This window comes from Trachurus japonicus, chromosome 16 (genome assembly GCF_045865225.1).
Source record: "Trachurus japonicus isolate A0001 chromosome 16, Traja_1.0".
Taxonomy (NCBI): Eukaryota; Metazoa; Chordata; class Actinopteri; order Carangiformes; family Carangidae; genus Trachurus; species Trachurus japonicus.
The window spans coordinates 22127101-22147341 of record NC_140922.1 but is presented as its reverse complement, the minus strand read 5'-3'; the positions used below and the strand labels follow the sequence as shown (position 1 = coordinate 22147341).

Below are 20241 nucleotides of genomic sequence, written 5' to 3'. Positions count from 1 at the left end.
GCTCAACAATGCTGCAGGAATGACATCCATCTGCAGAAGCAAATCCATCTGTGCATTTCTTGAAATCTGTCCTATAAACTTTTGCAGCCAAAAAGGATTAAGATGCATATTCATGTTCTCTTTAACAACACATGGGAAAAGAGAGCAAGCTGCAAATTTCAGTGTCTGAGAATGCTAGTTCATGTGTCTGCAGGGATGAGACTGTGATCCCAACTTTGAATCAGGCCTCTGCATACTGATTACTTCAAAGCATTGATAATTCATCAAGGAAGAGGAGAGGCTATGGGAGAGAGTGAGAAAAACTTTGACTAGTTTCTCTCTGTTTTTCTCTGTCTCTCGCTCATCCACCTCCGCACACACACACACACTCACACACACACATATTAAATATGCTGAGCTTGGATTGGCCTCGGGCCATTTCTCTTATATATCCATAAAACAGCAAATTATTTCCCTGCGGCTGGAAGTTTATGACTGATGTGCATGTCACCTGTTTGGCCTGTATTCTCAACCCTGCAAAAAATTCTATCTGAATACAAAGTCTTATGGTGCCATGTGAAAAATGACAAGACTCGTTTTCAGATCCAGTCAGACATTTGCATCTTTATTTGCTGTCAGACTGTATCAGACACGGTCAAACTGTTGGTTACAGGGGGCTCGAAACTCACAATGCATCATTTTCAGTCAAGACCTACAGTATAGCAAAGATATTTTCTAGAAGACGATATGTCTCTGAATACAAGGATTTGTTTCTGAGATAACAGTATTTGCAGTAATGGCTTTATTCAGCCATTCCTGCATGGGCTGGATTCTAATCTCCTCCTTTACTAGATATCTATTATGTCAGGGATTGGCTGTGGGAAGCCCCTGTTGGTTCCTGACTTCTAGGAAGAGAGCAAGCGAGAACTTATCTCTGTCTCCAGCGCTCACCACAGCAGCACATGTCAGGTCTAGAGAAGCAGCCCGGCTTATTATTGGCTTGATCCCGCAGTGCTCTGGCTGCGTGACTGAACGCTGTGACTCTTATTCTCGCATATGCTCTTTCACACACTGAGCATTTCTGAACCTCCTATAGCTAACAAGTCTCATCAGTCTGGTTATGGTGGATAAACGAATGTACCTAAACAGTAAAGATTGAAAATAGATACATTGGCAGACTGTAAAATGGATGACTTCTCTCCCCATCAAGCAGCTTAAATTATTCCAGGAAACTTGATTAGAGGTCTATAAGCAATAAATTGAAGGAGCAGCAGTGATAGGGGCTTCATCTGCTGAGGAGGCTGTGGCTGGAGTCCCATCAAATAGGTAATATCATGTGAGAGGTATGGAGATCTACAGCGGCAGCAGATGGCTCCAGTTGTGTTAACCTCTTTCAGTTGCTAATTATTTTGATCTAAAATTGAGTGCCATGACCTCCCGACCCTCACTACGCCTTTGCTGCCAAGATGAATATTCTCATATCTACTATAACCACTCGCCAGTGAGGTCGATTGTTAGAAACAAAAAAATGATTTGACGGAGCAATTCATCCTGAGAGAAGAATGTCAATGCATCTGCCCACATGCAATAAAGAAACTGGCCAAAGGAATCTGTGCAACATGCTTGATGTCAATACAGTTTAAATAATTCAACACTTGAAGACTTTCCAGATCATACAGAAAGACTATTGTTTTTACAGTCAGGTACTGAAATACATCAAATTTAATAAAACCCATCAAACAGAGCAGAGCTCGTACTGTAGCAGTAGTGGTAACCACTCCAGGCACTCTTCATCATGGCCTGATCTTATATGGGTACAGCAGCAGCCCACACAACTTATTATTTCTGAATTGAATGCTGAATAGTATACTCAATGCAGTACTCCACTGGCAAGCTGCTCCAGTATTCCTTATATGCTATTCACTTGAAAACAGATGAATGTTTGAATTGCAAAAATGAGGCCAATCAATAGGGCATCCATATTGTCATGAATGGGAGGGATGGTGCAAAAGTGCAGCTTGATACATTGATGCATGAGTACCTTCAGGAGAGTGTATGATATTTGTGTCGGATGTATTGACTCTCAGCTTATCAAGCCAGCACTAATCCACTCTTCTCCCCCTGCAGCCAAGTTCTGCGGAGACCCCGGTACACCAGCTAAAGGACGGAGAGAAGGACGCAGTTTCATCTACAAGTCTGAGGTGACGTTTAGCTGCAGTTCCCACTACGTGCTGGTCGGACCAACAACACGCATGTGCCAGGAGGACGGCGTGTGGCGTGGATCTCAGCCTCGATGCATAGGTACTGACTGGCTGATTTACAAGAGCACTTGATACTGTATGACTAATTTTCCAAGTATGATTTTCTGTTTGTTCTGTTAAAGTGGCTGACATAAATATCAAAACGCAGGTGAGGGTGAACTAGGTTCTGCACGTTGCCATCTGGTTTTCATTTAAAACTAAACCATAATAATGAAATACATTATTTATGATGTACTGTAACCCTACAGGTGTTGCTTTATATTTACAGCCCAGTGGAAATGCTAAATGCCGAAGGAATATTTTATAAAATTAATGTGTTTTAATTTGAATATAGCCTCAACAAATTGTGAGCGATCCATATTTGAAAGACTCGTAAAAGTGAAGGAATCATGGTCTTTAGATGGCAAGGTAATACTGCTCATGTTACCATGCCACTCCAGTAATTGTCCTCTGGTACATGGCACACCAGAGAGAAATCACATAGTCATTATCAATGATTGCCTCTCTGTCATATGCTCATTTTTTGCTCTCCCGCAATCCCTCTGCTCATCATGACAGTGATTTCTTGTTCCAGAGCCCACGAGAACAACGTGTGAAAATCCAGGGACACCTGAACACGGCTTCATGAATTACACAACAGGCTTTAAGGTAAAAAAAAAACAAATAAAAAACTGTAATGAGTCCATTTTAAATAGGTTGTTTAGTGTACAATGAGGTGAATTTGTCCCAAAAAATGGATTTTAGACTCAGAAATACAAACGAGTTTCCTCAAAGCTGGTAAAGCATAGAAAGGTGATTTTTTGATATATTATATTATTATAACACCTCCTGATATGGGGCGGTGTAGCGCAACACTAACCACTGCACTGAAAAATTAAGCTTCACAAAGATGGGATTTGGGAGAGGAAATACATTGATATACAGTACATTAATTAACACAGAATATGGACAATAATGCTCTACATACTGTATTCTGTGATATACAGTACAACAGCAATTAAATTGAGCTCTGCGAGAAAGCACCAAGTGATTTATATTTGAAGTAGCCTGGCTGAGAGGAAGAGGTAGATGAGAATGAACAAGAAGCACCAAATCAAAGTGCCATTCAAAGCTTGCAGCTCTACTTTGTTATCTGTACTTAGTCTTATTTCAAATGGGCAGTTTCCAATGGATGTTCCAAGTACAGTCATCATTTATTCCTTTGGATGACGGTCTGTGGGTGCAACGATGAAGCAGTGAGGTGTGTATATATAGCCATCCGAGGAGGTTGCACAGAGGAAAACTAGCTGAATTTCTCTTCCACTGTGGCTGCCTGGATATATCTAGATCTACAATAATGTGTTCCGTATCCATTTTGAGCAGATGTGTAAAACAAGCAATGCTGAAATGCATCATAGTCAAAAAAAAAAAAAAGATATCATGACCGTTGGAGTGTGCTCAGTTGCTCCCCTTGATAATTTCAGTCAGTGTATTTCATTTCCTCCGTGTTGCTTTTGAAGTGTCACTTACAAGTTAAGTGCAAACAATTCCTCCACAATATTCAGCAGAATATCTGAAATGGAATTTGTCCCAAATGAAAACAGAAGAAGCTTATTACTTGGATCGCTGCTTGTAATGGCTGTAGTCTCGCATTTTTCTGCATTACTGAACAACTTCACCAATATCTTGACACCAGCGAATGAGAAAATCCTGTGTCGATGCTCTCTATAAACAGTCGACGAGGATGGTGGCTGAAAAAAAAAATTGTTTATTATGAATACAGAAGACAGTTTGGTTCAGTATCCAGTATTTTCACCAGAGAGTGAGCTCGCTTCACTTTCTAATGTTTTTGCATTAGTTGACACGATTGCCTCTAGGAACAGTCTCCATCTGCCTCCACACTCTACAGATAATCATTAAAAACGGGAGAAAAAAAACTTAAGTGTGCAGTATTTTTCCCGAGCTCCTTAGATTTGAGGCTGGAAGCATATTGGCATTTGCATCAGTGTATTGACTCTCTCCACTTTGTGTGCTGTCTGTTTGTGGCCAGGTGGGCAGCAGAGTAGACTTCCAGTGCCAACAGGGACATCTACTGCAGGGCTCCACCACTCGGCTGTGTTTGCCAGATCTCACATGGACCGGAATCCAGCCTACCTGTATCCGTGAGTGCTCATTCCTCATGCCCCCTCCTGATATCTGGATCACTCTTCCCGTCTTTGTTTTTCTCTAGCCCTTCTGGCATCTTGTCACTGTTTATCTGCATTGCTAGCAACCCAGACACTCTCTTTTGTTTTGCTCAGCCCCCCCCTCCCGATCTTCTCTCCCCTTCTCTCTCCGTCAATGCCTCCTTCCAGTGCAACTTCTCTCGTTCACTCAATCCCGCCGTAGCCTTTGACCTCCTAGTAGATTGCAGCTTGCGCCTCAATCAACCTGCCAGCACAGTCATTCTGGGAGTGAGGTGTTGACCGTGATTGCTGTCTTTCTGTCTGAACTACCTGAAATGTCGACCAACACCAAACTAGGACTGCGCAGTTCAGCCCAGTTGCTTTGCCGAGCCAAGTGCTTTCCTGAGTTGTGATGTAATCCTGTATCTCAGTGGAATCCCTCTCTACATAATTTTTCATGGAAATACCGTACTCCCACTTCAGATCTTACTGTAGTCTGCATTTTACTATGCACTTACACTGTAAACACTTGAGCTGTGAGATGATAAGGGGATTCAAATGATATTTTGTAATCTTGATTTCATAACCACCCCAAGATGTAACACCCACTTGAATTTCCCAGACATTTGTGCTGAGGAAGCAGAGACATTGTAATACCTACCCTTCATTCTCTGCCTGATCTGCTCTGCAACACGGCTTTATTTGTGTGTGTGGATGTGTGTGTGTTTTGAGCGGAGGAGAGAGAGTTTTACAGGGATTGTGAAACCTTGAATATATACTCTCATTCTTCATAAACTCAGATGCCATTTTATTAGGTACTGTACACGTAGATGTAATAAATGCAGGATCATCCTTACATTAAAGCCTGTTCGTTTTTATGTTCAGTTCAGGGAAATTATGTTGTTTATTGTTTTTTAGGTGTTGACCTCAAGGTAATTTGGAGGATGCAGTTTGCAGTTTATTCTTTTGTGCCATTTTAAGAAGTGTTTCTTAAATGCAGTTGTGTGCATGCACCAGTTTTAATTTATGTATTCATTCATCCAATAGTCTTTTGAATGTATTGACATCAAGGACAAATCTGCAAGGAATTGCAACTTTGTTAGACAAATGGTTTCATGTATCTCATTTATGTTGAGACACATAACAACATTATTTTATAACGGAACACTGCAAGGAAAAAAGTATTCAAAAAACTTACTTGCATGTCCTTATTATCTCTCGGGGTGATTATTTTTTAATTTAAATGTTTTAAAATGCATGTTTGAGCAGCTGATAGCAGAAAAGACTCCTGTCTAACCCTCTGTCACCTGACAGCTTCTCAGCACCTGCTCCAAACTGGTGACCTCATCGTCACATTCACAAAGGAATAATTCAGGAGGTTGCACAGCCCTTGGCCCTTTTATGGCATTTATTGTCAACACGTTGACAGGTACATTAAAATAAAAGAACAATCAGAGTAAGTTGATGTCAACAGAACTACAGGCGAGAGCTCCAGCACATGCCTCAGACTGACACTTACAGATTTTTGTTAGAACCAGAAAATTGACATCCTCCCTCTGGAACTGCTGACAACTGAGCTAGGTGAGGAGAACTATTTGCATGCAGATAAATGACTGATACAAAGTGGATCACATACAGACTCCTCTCAAGGGCAGCATGTACTGCCTCCAAAATCTTTCAAAGGTTGAGTTGGCATGGTCCTGTGAGGGTTATGCTATGTCTTTGAGCTTCTAAAGAAAAGTGAAAATACCAATAAATATCATAATTCAACAGAAATAGAAGAGAAACCACTAAACAAGGAGATAAAATTTTAATTTTCCAAACGTCACTTTGAAGTTGTTGAATAACAGTTCTCTTTATTCCCCTCTGAGTAAATGTAATGCATAATAATGTAGCCTCTATGGTGATAGAGATACACGTAAAGAGCTGCATTTTAGTATACGAGCACTGAGCAATGGGCAGCACAAGCCATGGGGCATTAAATTGCAAGGCAAGCCCGTTCTATACTCCTCAGTGAAAGTGGTTAACATTTAACCTGCAAAGTGCTTGAATATGATAATTGACAGTGTAGAGGAAGTGTTAATGGTTGCCACACGGTCTGCCAAAAAAAAAAAAAAAGAGCTAAATGTTTCAAAACATGATTCATCATTGGTAAAACACTAGATTTTCATCACAGATTTTTGTGGCTGAAATTTGTGATGCCACTGAATATTAAAGTGTCATTTCATTTGGTTACCATGAGTTTTCCCATACTATAAATTGATCCACAGTGAATGGCTTCCGAGAGGTTCTTCTTTTGGATTTGGATGAACTGCAAAACCAGCAGCCACATTTACTTTCACAGTAGTAAACATGAAATAACATGTACTCCATGCCCTTTTCTGTGTAAGCATGATGTTCTGAGGCCACCCACTGAAATGGCAGTCTGACAGCTAGTGTGGATTGAGACTCAGAGGATCAGAGGCTTGATGTTTTGAGGCTTTTAACTTTCCTGACTTGCTCTGTTCAGCAAGTGCAGTTTCTTTGCCAGGTTTGTCTCTGCTAAGGTTGCAGCATTTCAGGAGCTGCTATCTTACTCTGCTCCATTCTCTCTAGTGACTTGAAAAATGTATTGATTTCCCCCTGCCCTCTCCTCCTGTCATTGTTAGAGCTGGAATTAAAATAGAGAAATGTTTCTCAAATTTGTTCCTGCTTTAAAATAAAACTATGAATTCATGTTTAGTTTCTTGATGTATAACATCATTTGGTTTCCACACGTACAGCCCTGAAGGTGGACTCACAGGCCCAGAGTCTGGCCTATTGGGGTTGACTGTGGTTATGTACATGTATTTGAGTATAAGTGCTTTTGTATGGGTCCAACACTGTGTTGACCCTTGAGTCATAAATCCTCTATAATACCTCTCTCTATGATTAAATGCTCTTCTGTTACTGTGAAGCCACTCAAATTGATTTAAAAGTGAAGCCAGCTGATCTTGTAGTGATGGTGAAAGCAAAAAACTTGGAGGGATTATCAACACAATAAATGTAATCGATGCAACAGACACAACTCAGAGTTTAATCACTGGATCTTGATCATGTTATTTTTTTTATATTAGATTATTGTTTTTCGCTGAAAGGCACAAATCCCCAAATTTTGTGTGTAGTCACTTTAATATTTTGAAGCTCAGAAAGTCTTACTTGTAAAAAATATCCAGCAGCCAAGGTAAACTTGAGTACTCTGTCCTAATCATGTCAATACAGCTGTTTTTGTGCAATGGTATGTTTGTATTGTTTGTTAAGTGGATGTATGTGTTTTTACTGGTGGCAAAGCTTTTTACCCTTGGGGATCAATAAAGTTTTCTATCCTATCCTATTCTATTCTATCCTAAACTTTAGTTTCAAAACCAGCCTGGTGGCCTCTGACTGGCTTTCTCAAATTTATATTCAGCAAGCCCTGGTTAGCTGACAAAAACTGTAAGACGACATTGTAAAATTCAGGTTTGTCCTCATGACAATTACCTGATGCTGCAGCCCAGAGTCAACCTCCGTCATCTTTGTGTGCCCCTCACTGATGCAGTTGGTCTGCCTGGGGACCAACTTTGAACGAGGAACAACATAACATGTTGTTGCGTGGCAGAGAAAGCGAAAGTGTCTTTTGAGGACTGGTAATCTCAGGAGTAAAGCCTGCTGTGCTGTTTGAAGTGTAAATAAACACAGTATTGTCAACAGAACTTGATGAGGGATGTGGCATGTCTTTGATACAACAATTCATTGGCCTTGTAAGTGTCTTCACTATTCATGGTCTACAAACTCTACAACCACCCTGGACATGTACTGACAGTTTGTCACTTTAAATGGGTTGCACAGACTTGTGCTCAGGCAGCGAGAAGGGAGTTTATTTAATTATTTATCTACTGTATTTATTTATTTATCCAGAAGCTTCAATATGAGGCAGGTTTTCTTCTTTCCTGCAATGTAAATAGATTTCATAAATTCCAGATTTATGAAGTCATTAAAGTTGAGGGTGGCGTGAACAGAGGACTCATACTGTACATTTGTCCTTGAAGTATCTTCATCAGTCTCCCTTAATGTAGATTATACTGTCATAGTCCCTGTGTAGCTGAGTACAAGAAGAATGAGAGGAGCGTCATGCTAAATTTCATTACTCAACCTTCACCTTGATGCACCTGCACTACTTTCTGGAGCACTGACAGTTTATGTCATCAGATGAGCACACACCAGCAGAAGTAACATCCAACAAAGGGGAATTTCCTGCGGTCCCCTGAAGCCCAGAGACTGGGTTTCATCCTGGCATCCCCTCCACAACGTGTTGCCGCTAATATCATTAAGACACCGCAAAGGACCGATTTGGTACTGTGACTCACTTGCAGCTGTCTCCCATTTGACAGCTGGCAACATATTCTTTCACTCATAAGCTGCAAAATTATTTCAGTATTTTCACATTATGGTTGATGCCTCAGAGCTTGAATGCTCATACCCTCAGTGTGTTGGTGGTCCAAGGTGAATAAATGTTTATTCTGTGGAGAGATTGTTGATGTGATTAAATTAATTAAAATAAGTCCACTCCCACTCATGAGAAAATTAAAATATTGGTATGGTCCATTGGAGGGAAGTGTTTTAGCGATGCAGTGTTTTTGTCCTTACGGTAGTTTCTGATTCAATTTGAGCTTGTGAACTTACTGTTTTTCAACACTGTCCTAAATCAGCATCCTGTTTCCTGTTTTTTGAGACGTACTTCTGACAAACCACTGACTGAATACAGTGACTTTAGCCAGACCTTTCTGTAGCATTGGCACAGAACTATAATGAGATGCATCCCAATGCTATGATTAAATAACTGACTTATTGTTTATATTAATGAATGAATAATTTTGCAAATCATTTCAGTCCAAAAATTAAACAGTGCATATCCCAAACAAGTGCACATATTCATATCAGAAAGGAAAGTAGACATATTGTAGCTCCCTACTGTATGAGCTTCCTAGACTCAATTAAATCGTGAAACAGTCGTGCTTCTTTTGTTGCACTTATTTCAGACCTTTTCATACATCTCTCCCACTGAGTACTTAATTATCTTCCCATCTATCTGTGGTGTGTGTGTGTGTGTGTATGTGTATGTGTAGGTGTGTGTGTGTGTGTGTGTGTGTGTGTGGTGGTCTTTGTGTGTGCATCTGGTTGCATTTGTATGTGCAGCAGGTGTAGATGTGAGTGTGTGTGTATAACGCATCTGCCCTCTGTTTGCTCTCCAGCTCACTCCTGCAAGCAGCCACGGAGCCCGGCCAATGCTGACGTCGTGGGTCTAGACCTTCCCTCTTACGGTTACACCCTGGTGTACACCTGTCAGCGAGGCTATTTCCTCTCTGGGGGTTCAGAGCATCGTGTCTGCCGCTCTGATGGCAGCTGGACTGGCAAGGTGCCTGTCTGCAGAGGTACGTGGTTTTCTAGAGGTCTGCAGGGGCAGATGATAGAGAGGGTGGGAGGGAGGAGGGGGATGGAGGAAAATAGGACCAAAATTGTTCATGTGCATAAGGCTGGATGGTGTGTAGAGGAATGAATACTTGTCTTGTATTTTTCAATACATACTATGTATGTTTTGAAAAATCCCTCCTATGGGACATTCACAGAAACAATTACTCAAAAATAATGAGACAAGATTTTTAGTAATCCCACTTTTCTGACAACTTATAGCTATGTTCTTGTCAAGATCCTATTTTAAAGCAGAAGTAAGCGGAATGTTTGTGTTAATATAAGTCTTAAATAGTTATATCTTCCGACAGCAATCACTTATATAGGGTGTTTGGTCCGAAACACGGGTCTGTCAGTCACTCTGCTCTGCTGTAAGCCGAGGAGAAAACTTTCCTTGTATCCTACAACCTTTATCCAATGAGGAGAGAGAACGCCATAAAGGGGCGGTCCTCTCTGTGTGTGCAGCCAAGGGATGCGCGTGAATGTGGTGACGTAGGGACGAGGGCGGGGACTGCTAACTCCATCAGCTGACAAGAAGTTAGCCTAAACAACCGGATCGCTTACTTCTGCTTTAACTTGAAATTTCAGCAGTGTTGATTTGTGAATGTTTGTTGTAGAACGAGACACTAGAGCTCTTAACGGAGTGAGAGAAAGTTCAATGCAGACAGCATGTTCCTGTTGAGCAATGTGTACTTTACCAACATCCTCCAGCTGTTAAAACTTGCTGTTTGTCACTACATCTTTGTGACATACATATTTATGTTCTTCTGCAGCCGGTTCCAAATCACATGAGAAAACTGTCAAACCCATACCAGGGACACCAAGTCCAAAACTAAATGGTGAGTGTTGAATCGCACAAGCTGTCCGACTTAAGTATCCGCTCCTGGATTTGTCTGTTCCTCACCACCAGCATCAGCTCAAAGAAGATCTTTTTTGGATAGAACAATCTCTGTAGTTGATTGTATCCACTGTGCCGCAGCTCGACACCTATCCAGCAGGTTTAGTGTCTTATACGGGAGCTGGATCTTGGTATATATTCATGAAAATCAAGTCGTCAAGTTGTGTTCTGCTGCATTCTTGGTACTGTGCCTCTGTGGGCACTTCTGAATTACAATAGTGCAAAATAATTACCATATGACTAAAATTATCAGCCTAAACTCTGGGGCGTATCGTGACCATGACATATTTAGAGTAAATAACTGTTTCAAAAAGCTAATTAACTGTAATTACTGCCAACAATATTTCTACCTAAATACAGCGACCTACAGTGTAATTAGAATTGGGAAATAATACTGCCAGGTTTGACTGTCATACTGTACCACAATAGAACGCAACAAATAATCACAAACACTGGCCCACACTGGTGTGTGTTTTAGTGTAGTTAGGTTTGAATTAGTCCAAGTAATGACATTTGCACCGGCCCCACCTATACTGTGCCTCTGATGCTAATTAGCAAATATAGCTAACCTATGATGATGTTAATTGTTATGCACAGTGTTAGCATTGTTGTTTGTAGCTTGTTAGCGCAGCACAACCTTACAGAAGTGTTAGCAAGTCTTTTCAGCCGTTTCTTTAAACACTCAAATTTCCCCAGGTTGGTGACTGTTAAAGGAGGTGTATAGTACAGTATTGTTGCTTCATCAACATCAGAAATAAGCTACACTATTACCCACACAACAGCAAAATAATTTTACATGACCTCATGTCCCCTTTTTATCACTTAAAAATTAACTCGTGGTGCCAACAATTACTGACAATATCTAGTAAATACTAGGCAATTATTCTGACTATTATTAGGCTTATTTGTTGACATTCAATACATTCAGTCACCTTTTTGGGCTCATAATTGCCTTATAATTGTCAAGTCAACAGTTCCCAGCCGATAATGAGAGCGCTGTAATGGCAGTGCTTTAAAAAGTTTTATCAGTGTAAGTATTTAAAAAGTTCTGCGGAGTTCACAGAGTGATTCCAGTGTTATCGCTCTCAGAATGTGTTTAATTATCATTAACCAAGATGGAATAAAATGAAATTGAATGAAAAGATTGTTATCCGCTGTTTGATATGTTGATTCAGCTGCATATCTAATTACCATTTTGCAGCGTGGGTGCAAGTGTTCAGCTTGTACTAAAAACATCATATTAATTTGATGTTGCTTAAAAATGACACATTTGTTTCTTACGGTTAATATAAACGATAACTTCCATATTTGATACGTACGTTTTCTTTCAGTTCATTTACAGTGTTGTGTTGATAGCATTATTTACCATGTTTTCTTCTTCATTTTCCTTTCCTTGAAGTTCCTGACGATGTCTTTGCCCCTGACTTCATCTGGAAGGGTTCCTATGATTACAAGGGCCAGAAACAACCAATGACTTTGACAGTCACAAGCTTTAATGTCACGACGGGAAAAGTCAATGTAACTTTAAGTGACAGTAGCATGGAGTTTCTGCTCTCTGGTGAGTCATCTATAAATCATCTGTCTCCTTCTTCCTCCCCGCTGCCTCCCCTCTCCTCCTCTCACTGCCTCTGCGTGTCACTTCCATTTATTCCGAGGTGCCTCATGTCAATCAGTCAATCACCAAATGATCTCATGCATGAGAGTGGAAATTAACTATTGGCTCTAAAGACGGATGTATTAGTCTGTGCTGACTGACTGACTAGCTGCCCACTCAAGAGCCACTCGTCTCCTCCCCCAGCTGTTCTCCCTCTTCTCTTCTCTTCTCTTCTCTTCTCTTCTCTTCTCTTCTCTTCTCTTCTCTTCTCTTCTCTTCTCTTCTCTTCTCTTCTCTTCTCTTCTCTTCTCTTCTCTTTCCATTGCACTTGTGTTGTCTCATCTTTTTATTCATGTCATTTCTCCTCTTGCCACTTGTCCTCTGCATTGTAGGAGTATACAAACGCCAGGAGGCACGGTTAACACTCCTGCTGTACCAGATGAGAGCGCTGGCCCACAGCTCCTTGAGCAGGATTACTGATGAGACCTGGGCGATGGACGGATTTGTGAGTATTCATATGAATTGGGAAGTGTATGGGCAGTGGTCTTTTAGAAGCAGCCAAGAGCTGCGACTGTCTTTCATTTTATATAATTGCGTGTTTATTTATTGTTTGGTATGGCAGACAAGTAGAATATTACACGCAAAGGGGCTGTAACAATTTGAGAGCCAATAATAACCCTTCCTTGGACTGAATCAAGCCAATGTTTCCTCATCCCTGCTTACCGTGCCAACAAAGAAAAAAAATGACAGTGCATGAGAAGAAACTGTGACAACAAGCAGAATAGTAATTTCCTGGCTTATTGTCTGGTTTTATTTACATATATTTACACTGGCTGTAGATCAGATGCAGCAGGCGCTCTCTATGAACCATTTCAGCATTCCCACATTGACAATTTGCTGAATAAGCTCAGACACTCACATGACATCTAAAGGAACTTTTTTGGGGGTGGAAATTGTTACTCCCCCTCCTCCTCTAAAAAGAGAAAAAAGTGTCAAGGTCCACTAAATAAAAACATGTGACAGGTGACTGCACACCGCTGTGCTATTGATAGCATACTGCACAGCTTCTAGAGTGGGGTTTCAAAAACAAAGGTGTTATTTTTAAATGTAGCATGACAGAATCTGTTGATTGTCATACTAAATACAGCATATATTTAGCTTTTGATGTGTCGTGGAATAGATGCAGCACTCTCTAAAGTGCCAAAAAAAATCCCATTTCATCCTGCAGTTGAAACAAAACGAACAGCTTCTTGAATTCTTTGTTATGTTTTGTTTTTTTTTTGCTCCAGGTTTCAGCTGAGCCTGAGGGTGGCAGCTATGTATTCCAAGGCTTCATACAGGGTAAAGACTATGGACAGTTTGGACTACAGAGACTTGGTATGTGTCTTTTCAGATTTCACACAATGAGTACCATAGCATAACTGGTTGCTTCCTCCCATCTTTCATCGTATGATTTTCAAAATCGGAGTAAAAAAAATATTATTTTAAAACAGCCTTCTAGAGTTTGACACCAAAAGGCTGTCGTCACATTCATCTGCTGAGAGGGGAAATGTTTTTCTTTGCTCCTCTAAAATCTAGGGTTAGGGTTATCTTAAACTCACATATTGTTAAACTGAAAATCAAAATGTTCAGCACACATAAACTGAGATTTCTGGCATTGGTTCAGGTGACCAAAATAGTGTGGGTCTTAATTTTAGTCAAATAATTTTTACATGTCCTAATTAAATTTTTCCGTCATGTCAAACTCATATTTTGCTATATAAAATTTAGCAAATGTAAAAATATACCGTAATTAGATTTTGTTGGAAAATGTCTTTGCCCTACAGTATATGGAACACACAGTATTTAGTCCTTCAGTGGGAAAAAAATACATACACTGTCAGTGAGAGATACTTTTCCACGCGCCGAGAACAGATGGGAGAGTTTGTGAAAATACAAGAAATGTTATGACAGATTTGCTTTGAAGTGTTATTTCTTAAAATACAAACAGAGACCCGAAAGCGGTGTTAGATTTCTTTCCACTAACGCCTACTGTTACCATGGCAGGTATATGTTGTAATGCCGGGGTTCAATGGCATTGCTCAATTTATAACCCAATTAAAAATATTTGAAACTCTTTTTCCAACATCAAAGCTGCATATGAATTTGACAGAATAAATGCATCTGTTGCGTGTTTCCCCCTTGTACCTGCTGTGGACCACCTAGTTCTACAGTCACGCAGCGTCGCACATTATCGCCGTACACATCATCATCACCCTTCATCTCTTTGTCTCATGATTGTCTTGAACAAGATTATCACAGTCACACTGATCATTATCAGTACGATCATTATGATTGGCATCTTCCTTGACTGGCTGTGGCATCTCCATATCGTGTTTGTCATAAGCGTCCTCCTCTTCATCATCATCACCGCCGTCGCCATCATCATTACCCTCCTCGTCCTCCTCGTCCTCATCACCATCATCACCAGCAGATGATAAGTATCTTTCTATTATTCCATTTGGTTTCTCCAGTGTTTGTGTTCATGCCATTCATTTATCTGAATATTTTCTTCTGACACATATTGTGTATATGGGCTCTTCCATATTTTTAATAGCTATAATGTTTTTTTCTTCCCCAGGTTTAAGTGTAAGAGAGAATGTTACTCTCACTGACCCCGAAACCAACGGCTCCACCAACAGCAGTTCTGTTGCTGTTGCTATCCTTGTGCCTTTCTTTGCCCTCATCTTTGCAGGCCTTGGGTTTTATCTCTACAAACAGCGGTACGTAGTGTATCCTGGTGTCTTCCATACTAGCCTGGGAACCCTGAATTTAGTTGCTACTGTAGTCTATATCTGTTTGGATCCCACATGAAATAGAAAATAGTATGTTTTCATGAGTCTGAGTCCGGGTCTGAGTCCCAGGTTGAGTTTTGAAGTTATTTACCGCAGATATGATGTTGAAAAAGTTTGAGAAGCACAGATTCATGTAGACGATGTTTGTAGAGTTACAGCCAAAGGAGATGTATATCAGGATGAGGTAGATAGTACACTCTGGCCCACTTCCACAGCCAGCTTCACTGCAGTAAGGTTTCTCACTGGATACAGTACTGTAGCTTACTTGTGGGAGCCCTCAAATCATGATGCAACGTTAGTCAACATGTTACCATCCAAGCCACATTACACAGTGCATACATCAGGTATCAGATGAGAATCACTTTGATATGATATGTACTGCGCTAGAAGTATTAAACAGTGTTTGGTGTACAGATGGAGGGATATTGTCACTCTCAGAATATGTTGAGCCTGTCACATGCATATTTTACATTCATTATGTTACAGTAGCTCCTAGTGAACTGGTACACAGCTCCTCTGACTGGTCTTTTTTACAATAATTACCATTCAGCTGTCCACACCAAGATAATGCAGACAATTTTTATTGAATTGGAAGGAATGTAAATAATTGGGATACTGTCTCTAAACTAATATGCACCCTCCCTTTTATTTTCTCCCTCAGGAAAACAGATAAAGCGCAGTACACAGGATGTTCTGTCCACGAGAACAACAATGGACAGGCTACTTTTGAAAATCCCATGTACAACACAAACACAAAAGCTGCTGAGGGGAAAGTTGTGCGCTTTGACCCTAATCTCAACACCATCTGCACCATGGTTTGATGTCTACTGAGCATGATAAAAAGACAGAAGGAAGGAGAAACGCAGAGATGGATAATACAACTTCTCCTTGTTTGCTTTACATGAATATATAAATATATATATAAAGAGAGACATATTTATATTTTCCCTGTTTCTGATGACATACAAAAAGGACGCAGACTTGCTCAGAAACATAAAGCACACTTCCAGCAACACTTGCGGTTGCGGCTGATCATTTAGAGAAGTTAACGATGAAAAAGAGAAGGTGAAGATGTTCTACACCTTTCCAGATCTTCCCGTTGTTCGGTGAAGAGAAATGTTCTTTACACTCTGTGAGTGCTGGCTTCATGAATAAAAAGAGCCTCGGGCATATAGATAAAATAGAGTATTTTATGCTCTCTAGTATAAACAGAGAGGGGTTACTTCACAATGCCAAATGAAAAATTTAAACTTCTTTTTTTTCAAGATGACAGACCACATCTAGACCCTTTTTTGTGTTTTTTTTTCTTTTTAGTCTCACATTCACTCTGATGAGAGTTATTTTCTCTTATGAAGGTGGAGAGCCTCTGAACTGTGAGTTGATCAATGTAATCTTCAGAGTCTGTTTTCCAAGCTGTGGGGTGTGTGAGAGGTGATGAAGAAATGGAAAAAGAAAATGCCTCTGTTTCAATGGCATGGGTGCAGTAGTATGTTCAAAGTTAATGATACCTCTTAATTGGATGGTACCTCCTACTGGCAAAATCTATGGCCAGGGATTTAATTACTGAAGTGCAGTACAATTTTTCAAATGCCATTGGGAATGTGAGGGCTTTTATTGTTACAGTGCAGGTTCGCAGACAACAATGGAGTTCATTTCCTTCACGAGAGATATAAAACATTAGGTTTCTAAGTTGTGTATAGTGAATTTGCTTTTGACAGAAATTTTCTTGAAATATGAGACTTGAAATTGCTGACTAATCTCGTCAAGACTGTGACTTTCAGCCTATTGGTTATGTGAGGCCGTTCTTAAATCATCCATCTATTTAACCTGTTCTTAAGTTATTGAAAGAGTTGCGAAAACTCGTTTTGTTATCAAGTGTTTTTTCTCCAGCTCCAAGACTTTTTCTGTCCCAAATTTGGAGTGAATTAACCCCCAGCCTTGAAGATGTATTAAACAAGAATCTCAAAGTGGGAGTTCCTTTCTCGATTATTTCAGGTTTTATTGAATGACAACGTTGAGAAAACCTGCATTGCACACTATCTACAGCTGGCCGGGTTTCCCATAAGTTTACTTAAGCCTGGATGTTGTTAAATCAAAGTGCAAAGATATGTCAGTTAGCAATCTGACATCAGTGTTTATAATCATGTTTTGTTTTACATTGATAAAAATGTTGACGAGTATATTTGCCTTACTTTAGAGCAATTCCAAGATCGAACAAGAGCAACTTCCACATCATCTTTGGTTATTAAACGGAGCAGTGTTTGTTGTTCTGTAATTCTTCTGGGAAACCGTGCCTTATTCAGTAAATTCTTGATCCACGCTCCTACTCTGAGACACTTGATGAATACAGACCTTGGCCTATTTTGTTTGCATCGATTGATTCAAGTGGTTATTTCAGTGTCTTACTGAACCATCAGCTTCTGCCAACAAATGTACAGTATACAAGAGAAAAAAAATGCACACTTAAACATGAGCCACCATCAGTATTTTACAATCATCCAAGTCCATCCATGTTTTAAAAATGAAACTGAATTTAAGATCCTCATCACATTTGTACATCATTGCAGTGCCTTGAATACTGTATGGGCATATGTTTTTAAGAAAGACATGACATCTAATTGCATTAGTGAAACTGTACATCAGTGTAATTTATCTGCACAGTTTGCGATGATTTAGCTGAGCAACGTCGGCTCTGAAGGTTTATTTATGAAGAGGTGTATTTGAAAAGCAGCTCACAGTTTCATACCTGTGCATGTTGGCAAAAGGCGATCCGGTATAGCAATTGCTGCTATAGTACTTTGTACCACTATGTTGATTCCTGTCATTGCTGTTACATTTTGTACATTTATACAGTTTTGATACTTGATGGCATTCTTTGGCAAGATGTCTTGTGTTATCAATATGTAATATATTTTGCGAGTTCGTATTTCTTATGGATGAGAAAAGAAATGCATCTGGTAAAAACAGTATACAGCAAGTCAGTCTCACATCAGACTCCAGAGTAGAGTTAGAATGCTTTTAAATGTACCACACATTGTTAACCCATTCAAGATCCTGTGTATATGAATATGTACATATTACAAAAGTTTTGTAAAGAGATATATTTTTTATGCAAATAAAGCATTTGTAAGTTATTGAATATGTTGTGTAAAAATCAACATGTAAATGTCATGTAAGATCAAAAAAATGTTTTGTATTTTTTCTTTATCAGCAATGTATAAATCCTTAATTTATATATAAAATATAAAAACATGAACTTCACTGTTGTTATTCTCTTTTACTAATAGGACTGTAACTGCTGTGCTGTTGCCTGATACAGTCTTTGTTATGCTGTTGCTACTAGGCAAAGAATTACAGTGGTTGTTTTATCAGCCTTCTCTTCTTACCGTTGCACCTTTTAGAGGTTTTTAATGTGTTTTCTAGTTAATGTCACTGCTTGGTTTAGCAAAAATAACCTTAGGACCAACTGATATTATCTCTGCTGAAGCGGCACTGTAGATCTTTAAAGACTGCTTATAGCTGTGCATTGCAGCCAGTAATCTTTGCTAACATTTTTCATCTGATTCAAGCAGAAATACAGTCTCAACTTAAAAGAAAAAAAGAAAAGACATTGTAAAAGAAGTGAAATTGTAGTGCACTTTGACTTTCCATCAGACACATCATCCATCCACAAGAACCGTAAAACTGCTGCATTAGCTACTCTGAGCTTCCCTTGTCTTTACTGTGATCTGAGTCTCATTTAGTCTGTCCCTCTCTCTGTCACTATCCGTGCTTACAAATAGCTGAAATTTACTCTAAGAGTGAAGTTCTGTTCCACTGAGTGATATGACATTTGAATGTCTTTTACTTTGCATCTAAAATGTATCTCAGAAGGAATTTTCTTTTCTTTTTCTTTTTTGCAAATTCTCTAAATGGGCAATTTCTATGATTGACCATTGATGGATTGCCAGGTACACGAAGAGCTTGTTGAATATGAACGTTTAAGCACCTGTGGAAAACATGACCCTGTTCCTGCAGAAAGGACAGAGTTTATCTTGACATGTATGGCTGAAAAGAGTTTACTGATGTTAGCTAATCCTTTTTGATTTAAAGTTGAACAAAGTAAAGTGCCACTAATTATAAACTGGGTCAAATCTTTGTCCACCAAACACCCCTGAGTGACAGGCTAGATTGAAAGAGGTGGATACCTGCCACAGACGAGGCAGTTTCTCAGGGTATTATGTAATAAGCTGGGATGAAACTAATTGCAGCAATCAAAGCAGAGATGATCTGCAGCACAGTGACAGAGATCACAGAACACTCAATAAAGAAAGTATGAAGAAACCCCATAAAAATCAAACAACATGCACTTGACTGGCAGGAACTGGTGTGATTTCAGACCCAGGTTAAGCATATACTTTAAAGTCTAAGCCGGGGATTTGTGTATGGATTAGAAATATTTGCCAGAAGGATTTTCCATTGAAGTTTCTCCGAAGCTTCATCAAGCAGATTTTACCCATAGGGTAATGATGTAATATACGCCGGTGCTAGGCCGAGACGCCAAATGAGCTCAGGGTGTTTGTTCAGTACGGGTGTACGCTCTGTGTAATACACTAATGGTAACACCATCTAAACACTGACTTGACCCCCTATTCGCTAGTAGAGCAGCACAGCTTCATTAGAGCTTTGCTTTCTATGTCGGAGAATCCCCAGAGGAGCCTCTCCTGTGTTCAGCGGCGGGCCTCTGCAGCAGTTTGTACCATGTCATCCCTACAAATGCTCAATTGAGATCTGGTGACTGAGCAGGTTAGTGCAGTAAGCTGATTTCACTGTCCTGTTCATGGAGGCATTTGTGGTCTTGTGGCGAAGACATGTGCCTGCTAGAGGAAATCAATTTGCAGAGGTGCATGCACGGGTACAATGAAGGGATGTTCCTGGCTGCCTCTGATGTCTCGATACCCTGTGGCGTTCCTCCACTTTCATCAAAGGGGCTGAATGCTCACCGCGAAATCACACCCCACAACTTCACCAGCCAGCAATATTGACACATCGCATGATGGAAGTGCTTGCGGATTTGCACATAACA

At 40.0% G+C, this 20241-nt stretch overlaps 1 protein-coding gene across 5 annotated transcripts in view; it reads left to right on the top strand.

The window, feature by feature from the left end:
- LOC146972395 (CUB and sushi domain-containing protein 3-like) overlaps positions 1-18432 on the top strand; it is a 223172-nt gene extending 204740 nt beyond the window's left edge. For all 5 annotated transcript variants that reach the window (XM_085802575.1, XM_085802573.1, XM_085802574.1 and 2 more), the window contains 10 exons: positions 2107-2280; positions 2815-2888; positions 4270-4381; positions 9634-9813; positions 10624-10689; positions 12148-12306; positions 12735-12847; positions 13632-13719; positions 14963-15104; positions 15838-18432. In XM_085802575.1, coding sequence (XP_085658701.1) covers positions 2107-2280; positions 2815-2888; positions 4270-4381; positions 9634-9813; positions 10624-10689; positions 12148-12306; positions 12735-12847; positions 13632-13719; positions 14963-15104; positions 15838-15997 — 1268 coding nt within the window. In that variant the 3' untranslated portion in view covers positions 15998-18432. The remainder of the gene's footprint in view (positions 1-2106; positions 2281-2814; positions 2889-4269; positions 4382-9633; positions 9814-10623; positions 10690-12147; positions 12307-12734; positions 12848-13631; positions 13720-14962; positions 15105-15837) is intronic.
- The last annotated feature ends 1809 nt before the right edge of the window (positions 18433-20241 follow it).